Raw genomic sequence first — 19846 nt, forward strand, 5'->3', positions numbered from 1 at the left:
TGTGATTACTTACAGGTGTGATTTAATAATCTTTTTAACTTTAAGTGATAGCACGATAATTACATACATCTAAGGGAAGTCAGCAATTGTGCGTTGAAACTGATTGATTTCACTTCTCAACATAAAAGTTGGTGTGCATGTTCCTCATTGTTTTATGTAGATCTTTATGTAACATGCTCTTGTTAACCTTCACTGTAGTTTTTGAAGGATTAGATGAATACCGTTAAAAAGTAACTGAAAATATTATTGGGTAAAACTAACTGTCTACTTGACTTCTGATCGTCCCTACGTTTAGGTTCGAACCAAGAAGTTCCCTCAAAAATACCTGGAGAAAAAAATCAGAATGATAAAACAAGTGAAAACAAAATTGTTCTGGAAGTACAGCAGGAGTGATGCCCGCCAAATTGTTTAATTCACAAAAACAAATTCCTTATATGAAATGGAAAAAAATAGATAACCAAATACTGACTTGCAATTGTATAAATTATTTGTCTTTATCTTCGTTAACAGACACAGACACTATTTTTTGGCCAAATGTGTTTGATGTTTGAAACATCAAACAATGAAATACTCACTTTCTTTTTATCTTACAGTACTTACACCTTTTTTTTCAGATGACAAGAGGGCAAGTGATGGTGGAATTGTCCCGCAAGAAGATTAAAATTTCTCATGTGAGTAAATATATACTTTTTTTTAAAGAAAATGTTGCAGGGAAATGCAGGTTCTTAAGTATTACTTGTTATGTTGGTTTTCTTATTTAATATATATTTAAAATTCCTCTGGTAAAAAAAATTGTTCTTTAACTGATAATTTGGTTTACGTATACACACAGAAATGTCAAGTAACACCACGATAGTATACTTTGACATCTTGACCAAAAGAGTGGGTCTGAAACTTTAGGTAGACTGAAAAGAAATATAGTGGACGCCGCTTAAAGATACACAGTCGGTTAATTCTCTCTCACAGAATCTCTCGGTCTTTAAGGCTGTACATAACAGTCATGTTGTAATTAAGCCAAACTGTAAATTACAGCCAGAATTATGGCCGCATTGATGAGCTATTAATTTATGAATACAGTGGTACTCCCGACGAACGACCCCCCCCATCAGAGACCCTCTCCCTTCTCAGACCTCATTCTTGCTGACGGATTAGTTTTGCTATATAAATCACCCCCATGGCCGACTCCCCCCAGAACCCGATTTGCGACCGACTAGTTGTTACAATTTGCGACCTTGTAACGACATTTTCAAATCAAAACCTAACAAAAAATCGTAACGTTTTGCTTGAATCACTGAAAAAAGATCGCAAAAATCACTCGGCCGGAAATATAACAGACGACGCGTTTAGGTCTCGATTGCGCATGTCCGGCGTTCACAATTTTACGATCCCAACATGCCCTTTTCTTTCTTCTTCTTCTTCTTCTTCTTCTTCCATATTGTGACCACGGTCATTTAGGCTGACCATTATGTCACATTGTGGAGGGTTGCAGATTCCAAAGAGTGAAAAAAAAAAAAAAAAAAAAAACCTAGCTAGAATCTACTGGGGGCTGGGGAGTTCCTGCACAATGCAGGAACTCGACTCCTGCGCAATGCAGGAGTCTGGGGCCTGGGGGTGTGAGAGGAGGAGGGATGAAGGGGTCTCGTTCCAGTCCCTGATTGTTCTTGGGAGGAACTTTGTTCTTTGTCCACTTCCTTTCGAAAAATCAACAAACACACGCGCGAGCATCAACGATCTTCTTCTTCAACCATGGCTTCGAACTCTCCTTCAACTTCAAACACTCAATCGCGCGGAAAGAAGAGGACATTTTTGACTCTGGAACAGAGGGTGGAAGTGGTGAAACGGAGCCGTAAGGGCGAAACAGCAATTTCGATCGCGCGGTCGTTTGAGGTAGGAAAAACTCAGATTCAATCGATCGTCAGCGACCAAGAAAACGTGGTCAATCGATGGGAGACCGGCGAAAATTGTGACCGCAAATACTCCAAGGCAAGGAAATGTATTTATGGTGACCTCAACGAACGCGTTTGGAGTTGGTTTTGTGACAGGTGTATAGTCCTCTTCCAAATACTGACACCCATATGAACATAAACTCTTTTGACTCCCAAATATTTTTTTAAATACATGTAGAGGATACAATTAAAGTAAAAAAAAAAAATAGAAAAAATACATACCTCTTGCTTTTTATTGAATTAGATTATCAAATTAATTCACCAAACCACAACTGTAATTATGCCACAACTTCGACGGACCCTGAAGGTATTTCTCTCTTTCTCTCTGTCACTGATTTTTTCTCTCTCACTGTCTTTTTCTGACCTGACCTCACCCCCCTTGTAAGACCCCCCCCCCCTTTTAAGACCTAAATTTGTCAGATTTTGGGAGGTCTTACATGGGGAGTACCACTGTATTTAATTTTCACTTAGTTTGACTTGGAAACCAACTTAATAAGACCCCAGTCCCACAAAGGCGAATTTCTCCGCAGCGCATTTGTCCTTGAGTCTCTGCGAGTGCGACTGACTGTAAGTCTGCACGCTTTTTCACTGCCCAGCGTGCGCTTTTTTCAAAGAAAGAAAGCCGTTTGATGTGTCACTGTGTTGTGCTCAGTGGCTAGGGCTCGAAATTAACGGGTGCCTGGTGAATTTTGCACGGAAAGTTGGTGACGGGCACGCAAAGTTCGCGTCAAAGGTGCCCGATTTGCACGCAAAAAAATCGAAAACAATGACTTTTAGTCAACAGAAGGCACCCATAGTTCCATCAGGGCACTCAAACTTTTTCAGTAATGGGCCCGGGTTGCACTCAAGGAAAAAGGTTAATTTCTAGCCCTGGTGGCAAGTACTGTGAACAGTGACTTTAGATGCGCTTCAAAATTAAATGATAAAATATTGATTTCTCCTCATTGCAGCCATAATTGTGGCTGTAATTTACAGGTTGTCTTAATTACACAATGACTGTGACAGTCCTGAAAGCCCGGCTGATTCTGTGAGAGACACTTCAACGAATTAATCCATCCTTAATAAAGCTGCGGTTGATAAAGCCAGCCACTTTAAAAACTGAATTTTTTAGGGTCCGGAATGTCCACTATATGTTATGCTTAAGAAAAAGCCGCTTAATAAAGCCATTTTTGTAACTTTTGTGGTGAAATTTAAAGCAAAATCCTGTTTCTTAGTCACTTGAGTAAAAGTGACTCAATTGTAATCGGCCAGTGTTTAGTCTGGCCAGACGGATGACGTGTCACAACCTTAAGGTTGGACTTTTCTCGGAAACTATAAAAGTGACCGAGTTCAAATTTTGTTTGATCATTACCCCCAACGCTTTAACATTAGTTTTGTTGACCCTTGTTAAGATCACTCACAGGGCAACCTCGAAGGAAAAATTGGAAATTTTATATAGATCTCTGAAACTATTCATCGGATTTGTTTCAAACTTGGTAGAATTCTTTACATCAAATTAGTAACATTAGCGTTTTACAAATTATGTCATCAAAAAAATAAGAGAGATAACTAGCCTTTCTGTTCAGTAACACAATAGCAAATCTACAGTAATAAACCTGATTGTGATTGACTAGATAAGTACAGAGCTTATTTTTCTGTTAGCTTGAAGGAAAACTCTCAACTTTTTATTCATGAAACTTTCAGGTACAGGAGAGACTTTCACTGCAGGAACGACAACAACAACACCAGTCCCAGCCAGCCTTACATGCTGCCGACTCCTTCTCCATCGCAGAGGGGGGTCGGGAAACCCCCATCTCCCCTCCGTCAGCCTTCGCCTCGTCGGCTGCCACGCCCGTCAACAAGCACAACATCTCCATCGTCGCCCAGCCCCCTCCCCTCAACCTGAGGGAGCTGCGAGTGGAAGAACAATCCAACAACACTGAAAGCGACATCAACTCTGATGTCTTGGACAGTTCTAGATCAGAGTTTGAGAGGATTTACACCGTTGCTGAAAAATATCACCATGACGTTGATGGTGGTGATGAAGATTTTGACCTTGACGCAGCCTTCATTGTGGCAGCTGCTGCTGACGACAGTCTCCTCGACAACCTTAGCAGAGGTCGTGGCGGCGACAAGGGAGATGTGTCTCCGGCTGATACGATAAAGAACAAATCTCCGGCCAGCGTGTGCTCGGCGGATTCTGTCGTTGTGCTCATGTGTCAGGAGAGAGTGACCAACACCGCTGTGACTGAAAACAGTCAAACTGCTGATAAGAAAGAGATCTTGAACGATGACCAGGTAATCCTTTTCTCTTTTCCCCCTCACTCATCAGTTATGAGTTTATAAAAAGACAAAACTGTTGTTTTTCTGGCAAGTTACTTCAATGACAAAACAGGGGTGTTCAAATACGAAACCCAGGGTTACCTAAACAACAGTTGGGAAAGACAGACACATTAAAGCTTGTAGTACCTCCAAGTCGAACATGGAGAGATAAAACTATAGTAAAAGTGACTGAGTTCAAAATTTGTTTGATCATTACCCCCAACGCTTTAACATTAGTTTTGTTGACCCTTGTTAAGATCATTCACAGGGCAACCTCGAAGGAAAAATTGGAAATGTTATATAGATCTCTGAAACTATTCATCGGATTTGTTTCAAACTTGGTAGAATTGTTCTTTACATCAAATTAGTAACATCTTTAGCGTTTTACAAATTATGTCATCAAAAAAATAAGTGAGATAACTAGCCTTTCTGTTCAGTAACACAATAGCAAATCTACAGTAATAAACCGGATTGTGATTGACTAGATAAGTACAGAGCTTATTTTTCTGTTAGCTTGAAGGAAAACTCTCAACTTTTTATTCATGAAACTTTCAGGTTCAGGAGAGACTTTCACTGCAGGAAAGACAACAACAACACCAGTCCCAGCCAGCCTTACATGCTGCCGACTCCTTCTCCATCGCAGAGGGGGGTCGGGAAACCCCCATCTCCCCTCCGTCAGCCTTCGCCTCGTCGGCTGCCACGCCCGTCAACAAGCACAACATCTCCATCGTCGCCCAGCCCCCTCCCCTCAACCTGAGGGAGCTGCGAGTGGAAGAACAATCCAACAACACTGAAAGCGACATCAACTCTGATGTCTTGGACAGTTCTAGATCAGAGTTTGAGAGGATTTACACCGTTGCTGAAAAATATCACCATGACGTTGATGGTGGTGATGAAGATTTTGACCTTGACGCAGCCTTCATTGTGGCAGCTGCTGCTGACGACAGTCTCCTCGACAACCTTAGCAGAGGTCGTGGCGGCGACAAGGGAGATGTGTCTCCGGCTGATACGATAAAGAACAAATCTCCGGCCAGCGTGTGCTCGGCGGATTCTGTCGTTGTGCTCATGTGTCAGGAGAGAGTGACCAACACCGCTGTGACTGAAAACAGTCAAACTGCTGATAAGAAAGAGATCTTGAACGATGACCAGGTAATCCTTTTTTCTTTTCCCCCTCACTCATCAGTTATGAGTTTATAAAAAGACAAAACTGTTGTTTTTCTGGCAAGTTACTTCAATGACAAAACAGGGGTGTTCAAATACGAAACCCAGGGTTACCTAAACAACAGTTGGGAAAGACAGACACATTAAAGCTTGTAGTACCTCCAAGTCGAACATGGAGGGATAAAACTATAGTAAAAATGAATGCTAAGTCTAATATGTGGGCTGACATGTACAAATTTCACCCCTATTGTATAAAGCTTTTACTTCCATTTTTTAAAATTTGTTTTTACTTACTTTTTACTCGAATAGATTATCATAATTATATGCTTATACTGTTATAGGTAAGAAATTTCACTGCATTGCACACACCTAAGATATTGCAATGGAAGTTTTAGTCTGGGGGACAGGTCATTTCATCATTTTCCATTCTGAACCCAAATTTTAGTTGAGAGGGATCACTTATGCATTTATTTTGCTTTCTTTGAAATGGCTTTTTACATTTCTGCAGTAGATTTCATTACCCTGTGTCAGTTACAGGATTTTTCCTGTGGACTAGAATTCCCGGCAATAACACTTTCTTGCTTTTTTGCGGTGGATTACATCATTCAGGCACATGGTACCCTTCAACAAATTTGCGGATATCAGCAAAGTCTGTCCGATTGGAACCACCATTTCTTAGCCTGTTTTAGTGTTTAGTCAATTAGTGTGAAATCTTTGCAGAAAATGATGGAGAATTGTTCAAGAAGCAACTTTTCAGCGAAAGTTGCTTCCGACTTTGTACAATGCCTGAGAATTTCACAACCCTGTGGTAGTTGCAGGATTTTACGGTGGATAGAAGAGATGAAATCACTTGTCGGGGGTTGTAGCGTTGTTGGTTGGAGCGTCTGGTTGATTTGGCTGACTGTGGATCGAGCCCAGGTACCAGAATCAACTTGAGGGGAGACCAGAAGGTTTGTACCACCCTCGTGTGCTAACGCATGCAGAAAGATTAATGCACATTTTAAACTTCAAGATCCCGAGTTTCCCGCGAAAGTCTAGGGGCTCGGAAACACAAAGATATCCAGCACGCCTTCCCCTGAAGTTGGCGTCTTGCTGCCCGCGTAGCGGGGTAGGAAAAGCAGTGTGGCACGCAATACTCTCACCATAAGGCAACCCTGACACAGTAAAAAGTTCAAGAAAGAAAGAAAAAAATCATTCTACTACCCTGCATCAGTAACAGGATTTTATGGTGGATCTAGAGAAGAGATTGAATCATTTCTCTACCCTTTGTCAGTTACAGGATTTCACGGTGGATTTAGAGAAGAGCTCGGCGGGAGGCCTGGGCTTCACGGTGGTTGGGTGTGCCAGCACCACAGGGGGCCGCTACATCAAGGCCGGGGTGCAGGATCCGGCACTTTCCGATGGACGCCTTCGCCCACGTGACAGGCTCATCCAGGTCAGCAGTTTACATATATGTCCGAAAAACCCTTACCGAGTTAACAAAGGCGAGAAAACTGTCGCCTTTCACTGATAGCCTACTGGGACGATTCGATTCTCTGTTGCGGAAAATAAATCTGCAAAGGAAGTACAAGAGATTGGACCGCGATATGTATTTGCGTTGTAGTGGAAGGCATTTAAAAACACTTGTGTTCAAGTGGGCTACAAGCATGTTGGTGCGATATAGCCGAATTCACAATATACTGGACCGCAATATAGTGGTAGTCCCCTGAACTGTTTTACGGCAACTTACCAGAGTGAGACTTAATCCTACAGAGGATATATATAGTTTGGCTGAATTGTAAAGAAGATTTAAGCTTATTGCATATTGTTTTACAGTGTTTCCCATCACGTACAATTGAGGGTATTTCACGTAATAAATTAAAAAATCACGTTATTATTGCTTGCTTGGGGGTATAAAAACAAAGAAAAATCATTTGGGGGTATACGAATTTCAAATGAGGGCATTGACTTTCGATCTTGAGCAATGGAGAAAAAATCAGAGAGAGAGAGAAGCAGAAAATACTAGTCAAAGTTTAAAACAACAGCTTGCTTATAAATGTATTGAACAGTTAAACAAACTAAAACAATTACAGCTGTAAATTTCAGAAAGATAATTTATGAGTCACTTGAGTGGCGGGGTAAAAACAGTGTGGCATGCAAGACTCACCATAAGGTGACCCTGAGAGTAAAAAGCTCAGGAACACAGAGGTAGAAAAAGAAGAAGTTACCATCTTGTCACCGAAATAAGAATACTTTGGAAAATTAATTATGTTCATGGGAATAACTTCAATAAGGAATGATACAGAAAGAATTTGAAGCACGTGGTGAGATTGACAACGGTGCAGTTGTGTTTGAGACGATCTTAGAAATAACTCCAATTGAAAGGCATTCAGCAATTACTTGACTAACGACCCATGCTCTCTTACCTAAAATGCATGTAGCATATGTGATAAACCCCTTTCATTTATGTTTCAGGACAAAGACAGTGCCAGTTCGGACTACGATTTGTCGGACACAGACCCAACATGGATTCCCAACGATGAGTCTCAAAAGGACCATGTTTCTGACTCTGACAGTTCTGCTGTAAATGAGCAAACAATACCCTCCCCTTTTCCTTACTTATCGGTTCCACTTGAAAATCCAAATGCTCCGTCAACATTGCAACGTTGCGATATTTCTTCCACATGTCATTCTTCCTCTGACAAGCAAGAGCCTGAAATTACTGGCTTTACTGTTGATCAAAGTTCAGGAGATGGACCAAAAAAGAAGAAAAAAGATAAATCTCATTGGTGTCTTGTGTGTGGTTTGTCTACAACAAAGTTGGAAAGACATTTCAATAGTTTTCACAGAGATGAGTCCATTCTTGTTCCATTGTTTCATGCATCGAGGAAAGACAAGAAAAAAGAATTGTCAAAGATGAGAAATTTAGGGGATCATAGGCATAACCGGAAAGTTTGGGAAGAAGGCAAAGGGGAAATTGTGGTAAAGCGCAAAAGTGCCAAAGAAGAAAAGCAAGTGAAAGACTTTGTACCTTGTCCAGAGTGTTACGGTTATTTCAATTCGAAGGACATGTACCGTCATAAGTGCGTAAAACCCTGTTGCAAGTCTTCAAAAGGAAAGGTTGTTGCTGGAAGACTTCTTCTTCCTGCTGTCCCGGGGAGTAAAATCACCAGGGACCATGACGAAGAAAAGCTGCGTGAAATATTGGAACATGTGAAAAATGACCCAGTGGGCATGATTGTTAAAACAGATATAACGATTCGGGAACTTGCACTGCGAGAGACGAGGAAGAATGGGTTTGATTCCGATCGACATGCTTACATTCGAAATAAACTGAGAGAAATAGCACGCCTTGTACTTGCACTCAGGAAAGAAAGTGGCAATCAGAATGGACAGTTGATTGATTTTCTGAAACCGGACATGTTCAGTACTATTGTCCAAGCTACACGTGTACTTTGTGAATTTTCAAAAGAGTCGTCCGACTTCAAAAACCCATCAACGGCAAAGAAAATTGGCCACACTTTGAAAAGATGCACCTTGTTGATGCAAGCAAAGGCCATTGAGCAAAATGACATGCAACTGAGACAGCAGTGCAAGCACTTCATAGAAGTCTTCGATGTTCGGTGGAATGAATGGGTTTCGTCGTCAGCCGCAAGAACTCTTTACAGAAGACATCAGAACAATGTGCAGCGACTTCCACTCTCGAAAGATATACAAAAGCTCTCGTCGCACCTATCACAGGTTGCAGAGGATGCAAAAAAGGACATGAAAAACGCTTCTTCTTCTCGGGACAAAACAACAGCTCGACATTCACTTTGTAAAGCTCTACTCAGTCAAGTGATCCTCTTCAACCGCCGAAGATCTGGAGAAGTGTCCAAAATGAAAGTTCAAGATTTTGAAAACCGTCAGCTTGATACAAGTGATGACATTCTGCACAGCTTGCCTTCATTTGAACAAGCTTTGAGTAAATCATTACAAAGGGTGGAGATTATTGGCAAAACTGGCACAATCGTTCCAATTTTGCTGACAGCAAATTTGGTAGATTCTTTTGAAACACTCATTGCATCTCGTCAAGAAGCTGGCATTCCTGAAACAAACAACTTTGTTTTCTCTCAAAGCTGCTTTGGTCATGGTGATAGAAATGGACACATTCGCGGAAGTGACACTCTGAAGATTCATTGCCAACAAGCAGATTTGCAGCACCCTGAACTTATTACGTCCACATCCTTGAGAAAGCACGTAGCCACAATGACTCAACTCTACAATCTTGCAGACAATGAGCTTGACGTTGTTGCTCAGTTTCTGGGTCATGACATTCGCACACACAGACGTTACTATAGATTACCTTCTGCAGCGCTTCAAGTGACGAAAGTGGCAAAACTTCTCATTCAGTTGGAGAAAGGAGAAATAACAAACCCAACTTCTCTGGACAGTGTCGACATCAGCGATGACATCATTGTTGACGAGGAGAACGACGACGATGAAGAAGATACCCATCCTCAAACAGCAGCCTCACAAAAAGGTATTTGAACTAATTAGAAAATGATTTGTTTCTATATAATGCTTGGTATCAAATTTCATTGACAAGCACTAGAGGAGATGAGCTGGTGGCCATACTAAGGCAGGATTTTTTCGTTAAACTGTTAATTAACACAGCAGGAGCTGAATGGACCCTACCACCTGTCAATCAAGTCAAAACTCTACTCCAATCAAATGCAGCCCAGCGCGAGCCTTATTTTAATATTATTGAACCACAATCAAAAGCCAGCAATCGTGAGCCTTATTTTAATATTATTGCACCGCGCAATCAGAAGCCAGCAAGCGCGAGCCATAAATCACGTATTGAACTCGGCTCAAAAGATGCACGGGACTTGTGTGCTTGTATGACTAATCTTAGTAATCAGTTCTCTCGAGACTGACCGCCATCGTTTGTTTTTTTACGTTTTCGTCGTTGCCTACTTGGCTAAAGAAGATGGATCTGGAAGTTTATTGTCGGTAAAACTTTTGTTTCGTTGGAAAACTTGTTAAATTCAGTGGAGCAGGTCGACGGCGTAAATCTGATACGTATTGAAAGGGTCAAAACCGTCAAATTGTACGGACACAGACTGGGAAGGGCTGCATTTTGAGCAGCTGGTTTACGTTTAACACGGTGGGAATTGAGCGCTTGTATGATTGGTCAAAGTTATTGCGAGACTTTTGTCAAGATGTTTGTTTCTTCCCACAACTTGGCGGAGACCCTGACAGCATTTTTAAGTAAACCACGGCCCTGGTATCCAAAAAGAGACTTTTTAATTTTACTCTTTTTTTTTATTTCAGGACAAGGACACCACAACTTCACTGGATATCCGCAGCTGTGTGGCCAGACAGGGTCATCTGGATCGCTTCAGTCTTCTGGTGGTACGCTCTCATCTGGATCGCTTCAGTCTTCTGGTGCGACACGGTCACCTGGATCGCTTCAGTCTTCTGGTGGTAAGCTCTCATCTGGATCGCTTCAGTCTTCTGGTGCGACACAGTCACCTGGATCGCTTCAGTCTTCTGGTGGTACGCTCTCATTTTTCACCTTTGTTTGATGCGTCGAGGTCAGATGCCATGATTGTTTCACCTGTCGGTGCAAATGTTGCCCCTCAGCCCTACGGACTTCGGGGTAACTTTTGCACTGACAGGTGAAACAATCATGGCATCTGACCTCGACGCATCAAACAGCAGTGAATAATGTATAATTATTATTCAGAGGATCGGATAATTGAAGGAATAAAAAACGCTCGCGCTGGACCCGAGTACTCTTCAGACTGGCTCGCTCCCCCAGTATGAAAGTTTTTGTCTTGTGCACGTTTAAGACCAAGTGATTGCTCTGTGTGAATTACAGGCATTCCCTTTGCTATATAAATGCATTGCATGCGAGCCGAGGATGTGTGTGGTGACTGGCCTTTCTCTTTTATTTGATCACAGTGAAAAATATACTGCCGACCCTCTTCATAACTTAACAATATAAATGTTTGGAATGCCTGTGGTGTGAATGTTGGTTTCTGAAATTAAACTTAAGCGATTGTTCTGTGTGTGCTGATCGATCTCTACAATCGTAAACGAGAGGCTGGTCTCGGGATCCAACATCTGAGAAAAGTTCCTCATAATATGTGTAAAAACCATCAACATCACTGTGAGAAAATAAACAATACAAACACAACCAGTTCCCCTGTGGAACATTGTGGACTTTCCCACAACCTGACCTACAAAAATCCTCTGCGTGCGTGTGATGATGCGGGAAATAACCAGCGAGCTGGCTGGCTGTTCTATCAGGCTGCGTGTTGCCCCGCCGGTGTGAATTCCTCCCACTGTTAAGTCGTTTTTGTGAAAAATTAAAGTCTGCTGAGCCCAAGTACTAGCGTACTCGGGGATAAACAATAGTAAACAAGAATTTAAAAAAAATAGATAAAATAAATCGCCTATGCCGGGAATCGAACCCGGATCACTTTGGCCATAGGCGGACGTGCTTTCCACCAAGCCATTAACTCTGACAATTTTGCCAGTGAACTCAAATGCCTAGAGTGCTAACTTCAGGTCGCGCGCACGCGAAGTGGCACATGCACGCAAAGCCTGTAGGTGTCGGTGGCTGGCTGGCAGTTCTATTAGCCGAACAGCAGTTCTATCCCACCGCGAATTGCGCCCACCGCCAAGAGTCGTTTTTGTGGATTATTTCGCATTTAGGTCCCAGCTAACATTATGAAGTTTTAATACGATCAATCGGACCTATTATCAAGTTAGTGTATCAACTTTTGAACGAACTGCGCCCAGTAGTTTCCCAGCAATAAGCTGTTAAATCCAGACAGACAGACAGACAGACAGACACACAATTAAAGTCTGCTGAGCCCAAGTACTAGCGTACTCGGGTATGATGTACACTTATATCCATGTTAAGTTGACCTTTGACCTATGTTTTGATAATGTTTCGACCACCATGACCTTTTTCTACGTCGAAAGTGACTCAATCGAGCGTTTGCTCTTCTTTTTTAGTAAGTTATCAGTCTTTGCGGAACTTGCATGTCTGAGCGCGAGCTTTTCGTCAAATCACTGACCAAATGTGCATAGAAATGTAAACATTTGACAAGGCTTCCTTGGTTTTCGTCTGCTCAGAACCCACATGAAAAACAAGTTACAAGTTACTGACACATGACTGGAAAACTTTCTCTTCTTGTGCATTATACAATACAATTTTACGTATTTTTGGAATGTGCTTTTTCTGAAAGTTTGTTTTGGACAGTTCTATTCCCCAGTGCCATGACATAAGTTGTGAAGGTAGTGCTTTTGTAATTGTTTGCTGTCTGTTGTGGTGTTGTCTGTGTTTAATCTGAGGAAATTCTCAAGCATTGTATCATTTTTCTCTGTGCAGCAAGGAAAGCCTGGTCTGATGATGAAGTCAGCGCTGTGCTCAGACACCTGGAAAGCTACATCCTCCTGGGTCATCTGCCTGGCAAAGAGGTTATTGTCAAGTGTCTCATAGAGGATAAGGCTCTCAAGAACAGGACGTGGCGAAACGTCAAAGATTTTGTAAGAAACAGAATCCAAAAGAACAGGTGCAAGGACTAGTCATTTTTTGTTTGTTTGTTTGCTTAACGCCCAGCCGACCACGAAGGGCCATATCAGGGCGGTGCTGCTTTGACATATAAGGTGCGCCACACACAAGACAGAAGTCGCAGCACAGGCTTCATGTCTCACCCAGTCACATTATTCTGACACCGGACCAACCAGTCCTAGCACTAACCCCATAATGCCAGACGCCAGGCGGAGCAGCCACTAGATTGCCAATTTTAAAGTCTTAGGTATGACCCGGCCGGGGTTCGAACCCACGACCTCCCGATCACGGGGCGGACGCCTTACCACTAGGCCAACCGTGCGAGTCGACTAGTCATTGAGATCACTGTTGTTCATGCTGTGGTTGTCACTTTTTGTTAACAGAGTATTGTCAGGAACATCATTCAGTTCTAGTCATTCTAAGACACAGTTTTTTTTATCAGTTGAGAATTAGTTCTCAGCTGTGTTTACTGATTTTGACAAAAGCCATTAAATTACATATTCTTACTCCAATTCTCATAAATACATTGACTTCAATCTCACATGCTAGATGTCGAAAAAAACACTCAAAATACCTGCCCTTAGAAGGGTGGTAACCAAGCAAAACGAAAAGCCATAGCCGTTGCTATGAACTGACCTTGCTCAGTTACCCATAACACCCTGCGCACCACGTGAGCGCCAGCATCCGGAATAATTAGAAAGTTCACCTGCATTCTCGTCCAAACATAAATATTGTGTTTACAAAATATAATATCGGTACTTTCCCACAAAGTACAAAAAAGTCAACTACATGCAACACACAAAACTAAACCAAAGCTCAGCAACGACAGCGTTTCCTAACAGTGTGGTTGATCTCTCAGGATTTCTACGTTTTGTATTGAGACATGACTGTACAGGGAAAACTCTTGATTAGTATGCTTGATCTCTCAGGATTTATACTTTTTGCAGAGAGACATGACTGTACATGGAAATCGCTTGGTGTGAATCAGAATCGGAATCAATTTTCAGAATCAGAATCAATTTGTATTGTCTTCTAAGCTTTCTTATAAGGTATGTGTGCTTGATTTTGCAGGATTTCTACTTTTTTGTATTGAGACATGACTGTACAGGGAAAACTCTTAATTTGTATGCTTGATCTCTCAGGGGTTCTACTTTTTGTATTGAGACATGACTGTACAGGGAAAACTCTTGATTTGTGTGCTTGATCTCTCAGGAGATCTACTTTTTGTATTGAGACATGACCGTACAGGGAAAACTCTTGATTTGTGTGCTTGATCTCTCAGGAGTTCTACTTTTTGCATTGAGACATGACTGTACAGGGAAAACTTGATTTGTGTGCTTGATCTCTCGGGATTTCTACGTTTTGTATTGAGACATGACTGTACAGGGAAAACTCTTGATTTGTGTGCTTGATCTCTCAGGAGTTCTACTTTTTGTATGGAGACATGACTGTACAGGGAAAACTCTTGATTTGTATGCTTGATCTCTCAGGAGTTCTACTTTTTGTATGGAGACATGACTGTACAGGGAAAACTTGATTTGTGTGCTTGATCTCTCGGGATTTCTACGTTTTGTATTGAGACATGACTGTACAGGGAAAACATGATTTGTGTGCTTGATCTCTCGGGATTTCTCTCTCAGGAGATCTACTTTTTGTATGGAGACATGACTGTACAGGGAAAACTCTTAATTTGTATGCTTGATCTCTCAGGGGTTCTACTTTTTGCATTGAGACATGACTGTACAGGGAAAACTCTTGATTTGTGTGCTTGATCTCTCGGGATTTCTACGTTTTGTATTGAGACATGACTGTACAGGGAAAACTCTTGATTTGTGTGCTTGATCTCTCGGGATTTCTACGTTTTGTATTGAGACATGACTGTACAGGGAAAACTCTTGATTTGTGTGCTTGATCTCTCAGGAGTTCTACGTTTTGTATTGAGACATGACTGTACAGGAAAAACTCTTGATTTGTACGTATGCTTGATCTCTCATGATTTATACTTTTTGCAGAGAGACATGACTGTACATGGAAATCGCTTGGTGTGAATCAGAATCGGAATCAATTTTCAGAATCAGAATCAATTTGTATTGTCTTTTAAGCTTTCTTATAAGGTATGTGTGCTTGATTTTGCAGGATTTCTACTTTTTTGTATTGAGACATGACTGTACAGGGAAAACTCTTGATTTGTATGCTTGATCTCTCAGGGGTTCTACTTTTTGTATTGAGACATGACTGTACAGGGAAAACTCTTGATTTGTGTGCTTGATCTCTCAGGAGATCTACTTTTTGTATTGAGACATGACCGTACAGGGAAAACTCTTGATTTGTGTGCTTGATCTCTCAGGAGTTCTACTTTTTCTATGGAGACATGACTGTACAGGGAAAACTCTTGATTTGTATGCTTGATCTCTCAGGGGTTCTACTTTTTCTATGGAGACATGACTGTACAGGGAAAACTTGATTTGTGTGCTTGATCTCTCAGGGGTTCTACTTTTTCTATGGAGACATGACTGTACAGGGAAAACTCTTGATTTGTATGCTTGATCTCTCAGGATTTGCACTATTTGTAGAGAGACATGACTGTACAGGGAAATCGCTTGATGTGTGTGCTTGATCTCTCGGGATTTCTAATTTTTGGCTCATAAGAATCATAAAGAGTCTGTGTAATGTCGCGTGTATGTCTGGCTGTACGGCCATGTCAAAACTGTAACAATTTGCCCTTAACATGGAAACAATATGTAACATGTTTCAAACTTTGTGTGATGATGACCCTCATTGAGCTCTATGGGTTGATACCTGATTGGAGGACCTTTGACCTTTTTCAAGGTCACAGCTTCAAAGAAAACAATGATGTTCTGTATCTTAGAGACTATTCATCAAACAAAACAGAGGCAGTAACTCTGCTTTTACCTCGACCTCAACAAACTTTAACATTGGGCTTTTCTTGGAAGCTATGGAAGCAAAATCTTTTAGACTTGGCAGGAATATGCCCTGTTTTGATCTTTACAACTGTTCCTAATATGAATTACTTTTGACGTTTTTCAAGGTCACAGGGGGGCTTAGTCCCGCAGTGGGGCACTGCGGTTATGAAATTAAAAGCCCCTCCTGTTTTTGGAACCGCAGGAGCTTTCTAGTTTGCTGTTAGGTAGATTTTTGGTTCCTCTTTCCTGTCATGCTCTCTTTTTCTTCATGAATTCTTTTCTTTTTTCTGCCTTCTTGCTCATTCACCTGTATTTTTTCCAAAAATCTCTTCTCTTGCCGCTTGTCTCGCGATTCATGTATAGTTTAATCTGTTAGTGTTCTGATGTAAGTCCAGCAGTAGATAGGTTAAGCCTATTTTAACATACTGGAAACTGGTAATCTTCCAGTAGGTATTAATTTAGTTTTACTAAAGCCTGCTGGGACACAAGTAATGGGTTAGTGCATTTGTAAACAGGAATCGCTTGACAAGTGGCCCCCTTCATCCCCCCCTTCCTCGTCCTGATATGGCTCTGCGTAGTCGGCTGGACGTTAAGCAACAAATAAACAAACAAACAAACAAACAAAGGGGGGCTTAGAAGGTAAAAAAAAAAAACGCGGGTTAGAGGGAGTCCCATATTGGACGAGAAAGAATTTACCCGATGCTTCCCAGCATGTCGTAAGAGGCGACTAATGGTTCTGTTTCTCCTTTTACCCTTGTTAAGTGTTTCTTGTATAGAATATAGTACCCCCCGCGGGTTAGGGGGAGTCCCATATTGGTTGGGACAAGAAAGACGCTACCCAGCATGTCGTAAGAGGCGACTAACGGTTCTGTTTCTCCTTTTACCCTTGTTAAATGTTTCTTGTATAGAATATAGTCAATGTTTGTAAAGATTTTAGTCAAGCAGTATGTAAGAAATGTTAAGTCCTTTGTACTGGAAACTTGCATTCTCCCAGTAAGGTAATACATTTTACTACGTTGCAAGCCCCTGGAGCAATTTTTTGATTAGTGCTTTTGTGAACAAGAAACAATCAACAAGTGGCTCTATCCCATCTCCCCCCTTTCCCCTATCCCATCTCCCCCCCCCCCCCCCCCCTTTCCCCGTCGCGATATAACCTTGAATGGTTGAAAACGGCGTTAAACACCAAATAAAGAAAGAAAGAAAGAAAGTATAGAATATAGTCAATGTTTGTAAAGATTTTAGTCAAGCAGTATGTAAGAAATGTTTAGTCCTTTGTACTGGAAACTTGCATTCTCCCAGTAAGGTCATATATATTGTACTACATTGCAAGCCCCTGGAGCAATTTTTTGATTAGTGCTTTTGTGAACAAGAAACAATTAACAAGTGGCTTTATCCCATCTCCCCCCTTTCCCCTATCCCATCTCCCCCCTTTCCCCGTCGCGATATAACCTTGAATGGTTGAAAACGACATTAAACACCAAATAAAGAAAGAAAGGTAAAAACCTGAGGTTCTGTATCTCACAGACTATTCTTCAGAATTGCATCAAACTTTGTAGGATTGCTCATGATCATCCCATCAAACTGATCACGTTCATACTTTGTTTGTCATAGTCAACAAAAAATAAGGGTAGTAACTCTGCTTTTCCGCCGACCTCCACAAACTTTAACATTGGGCTTTTCTCGGAAGCTATGGAACCTAAACCCCATTAACTTGGCAGGAATATGCCCTGTATTGATATTTACAATGGCGGGGACGTAGCGTAGTGGTTAGCACGTCTGGTTTGTAAGCCAGTCGGTCTGGCCGCTGAGGGTTTGAACCCCAGGTATTTTTTTTGTATTTCCAGAGTCAACATTCAGTGCAGACTCTAAAAGGACGGAATCGTACCACCCTTGTGTGCATGTGCATGCAGAAGACCAGTGCGCACGTTAAAGATCCCGAGTTTCCATCAAAAGTTTAGGGGCTCGGAAACACAAAGATACCCAGCACGCCTTCCACCAAAGTCGGCGTCGCACTGCCTACGTGGCGGGGTAAAAACTGTGTGGCTCGCAAAACTCTCACCATAAGGTGACCCTGAGAGTAAAAAGCTCAGGAACAAAGAAGAAGAAGAAGATATTTACAATTATGCAAAATATGAATGACTTTGACCTTCATTCAAGGTCACAGGGGTGTCGTCAAAGTAGTAATTTCAAATTAGAGTCGTCTGAGCGTTTGCTTTTCTTGTTTTAAAATGATGTGATCAAAAAAGTAAAAACAGTGCCGTTTCAAGACACAAAAGCAGAGACTGCTTGGAATTGTGCTTACTTTAAAGTTGTATATTTGGAAATTGAATAATGACTTTCAGATAGAAAAGAAATAAACAAAGTCATACGCTTTTGTGTCCCTTTAATCACATTTTCTTTTTCACATTGTGTGTTAACTGAGAATTTCACGTCCTAATAATTCCCCAAAATCTGTCACTGCCGAAAAGAAATCGCTTGATTTATCAGTTGCTCTAGTACCTTGGTCGAGGCTTTGTATACATTTAGGGCAGCTGTAGTTTGAAAATATGCACACAAAAAAGAAAAAAAAAGAAAAAAAAGAGATCAAGAACAAAGGATTGTTAAGACTCAATCTGATTCTCTTTTTTTTTTCTAGAGAATATGTATTACTATATCAAAATCGATGAAAAAACCCTGACATTCACTGTTTTCTCAGTCCATGGCACAGTTGATATTGATTTTGACATCTCTGTCAGCATTCTCTCATGATTAAAATTGTTTCACTCTATTATGTCATAAAACATATTTGTGCAACATGTCTCAGTAGATGGGGCTGTCCTCAATTTCTTTAATTATTTTTTGAGTTTGAAACTTGTTCAGTTATATTTGTGTTTGAAACTTGTTTTAAACTTCAGGTGTGAAGTATCAGATCTATTCCAGTAATTAACTAAGAAGTTGTTTTGTTCTTTCAGTTGAATAATAAACAGTTTTTGTACAATGTTTTGTGTGTTTCTTTTTGTTCCAGTGAAATGTCCAACATCAAACTGAATCAGGTTTCAGAGAAAGGCTCATCGTAGTCCTCGGACTGACATAAAAACAAACAAACGAAAAGCAAAACAAAACCCTTTGGCCATCTAAGGGAGGTAAACATTACCATACACACATGACCACCTTATGATGGTTGAAGTTAGCAAGTCGAGGCTTTGTGTGCATATAGTGCGGTTGCAATTGTACAACATATTATTACACACAAAAAAAGGATTGTGGGGACGCATTTGATTAAGATAAGATAAAATAAAACACGACCATCTAAAGGATGTAAACATTACCATACACATATGACCACCTGATGATGGTTAAGAAAAGCAAAACAAAACCCTTTGGCCATCTAAGGGAGGTAAACATTACCATACACACATGACCACCTTATGATGGTTGAAGTTAGCAAGTCGAGGCTTTGTGTGCATATAGTGCGGTTGCAATTGTACAACATATTATTACACACAAAAAAAGGATTGTGGGGACGCATTTGATTAAGATAAGATAAAATAAAACACGACCATCTAAAGGATGTAAACATTACCATACACATATGACCGCCTGATGATGGTTAAATTTAGCTTACACACATTGACCACTTTATGATAGTAAATGTCAACATACACTACATGGCATCTCTATTCATGTAAAATGTCAGCTTAGCTAAATTTTCAAAATAGGCGAATGATTTCTTTCTAACTTCATTTAGAATTACAAAATAAAGTTTCATCTCAAATCTGGACAGAATCGGCCTGTAAACTCTGCTCATTTTTCCCGGCATCTTAATGATTGTGCAAACTCACTGACCGGATAACGTGGCTCACACCAGTAGGTGTGTTTGTGTGTATGTGTGTGTGCGTGTGTGTTTGTGTGTGTGAGTGTGTGTGTGTGTGTGTGTGTGTGTGTGTGTGTGTGTGTATGTGTGTGCGCGTGTGTTTGTTTGTTTG

At 41.0% G+C, this 19846-nt stretch overlaps 1 protein-coding gene and 1 long non-coding RNA gene across 4 annotated transcripts in view; both read left to right on the forward strand.

The window, feature by feature from the left end:
* Window positions 1–18858, forward strand: part of LOC138979374 (uncharacterized) — a 216829-nt gene extending 197971 nt beyond the window's left edge. The window contains exon 2 of the long non-coding RNA XR_011460006.1: window positions 16024–18858. This is a non-coding gene — a long non-coding RNA (uncharacterized lncRNA). The remainder of the gene's footprint in view (window positions 1–16023) is intronic.
* Window positions 1–18858, forward strand: part of LOC138979370 (uncharacterized) — a 20386-nt gene extending 1528 nt beyond the window's left edge. For 2 of the 3 annotated variants that reach the window (XM_070352078.1, XM_070352077.1), the window contains exons 2-8: window positions 615–671; window positions 3630–4223; window positions 4803–5396; window positions 6682–6843; window positions 7863–9909; window positions 10704–10928; window positions 12775–18858. In XM_070352078.1, the coding sequence (XP_070208179.1) occupies window positions 615–671; window positions 3630–4223; window positions 4803–5396; window positions 6682–6843; window positions 7863–9909; window positions 10704–10928; window positions 12775–12971 (3876 nt within the window). In that variant the 3' untranslated portion in view covers window positions 12972–18858. The remainder of the gene's footprint in view (window positions 1–614; window positions 672–3629; window positions 4224–4802; window positions 5397–6681; window positions 6844–7862; window positions 9910–10703; window positions 10929–12774) is intronic. The other variant, XM_070352079.1, reaches the window with a different exon arrangement.
* Window positions 18859–19846: the final 988 nt, after the last annotated feature.

This window comes from Littorina saxatilis, linkage group LG11 (genome assembly GCF_037325665.1).
Source record: "Littorina saxatilis isolate snail1 linkage group LG11, US_GU_Lsax_2.0, whole genome shotgun sequence".
Lineage (NCBI taxonomy): Eukaryota > Metazoa > Mollusca > Gastropoda > Littorinimorpha > Littorinidae > Littorina > Littorina saxatilis.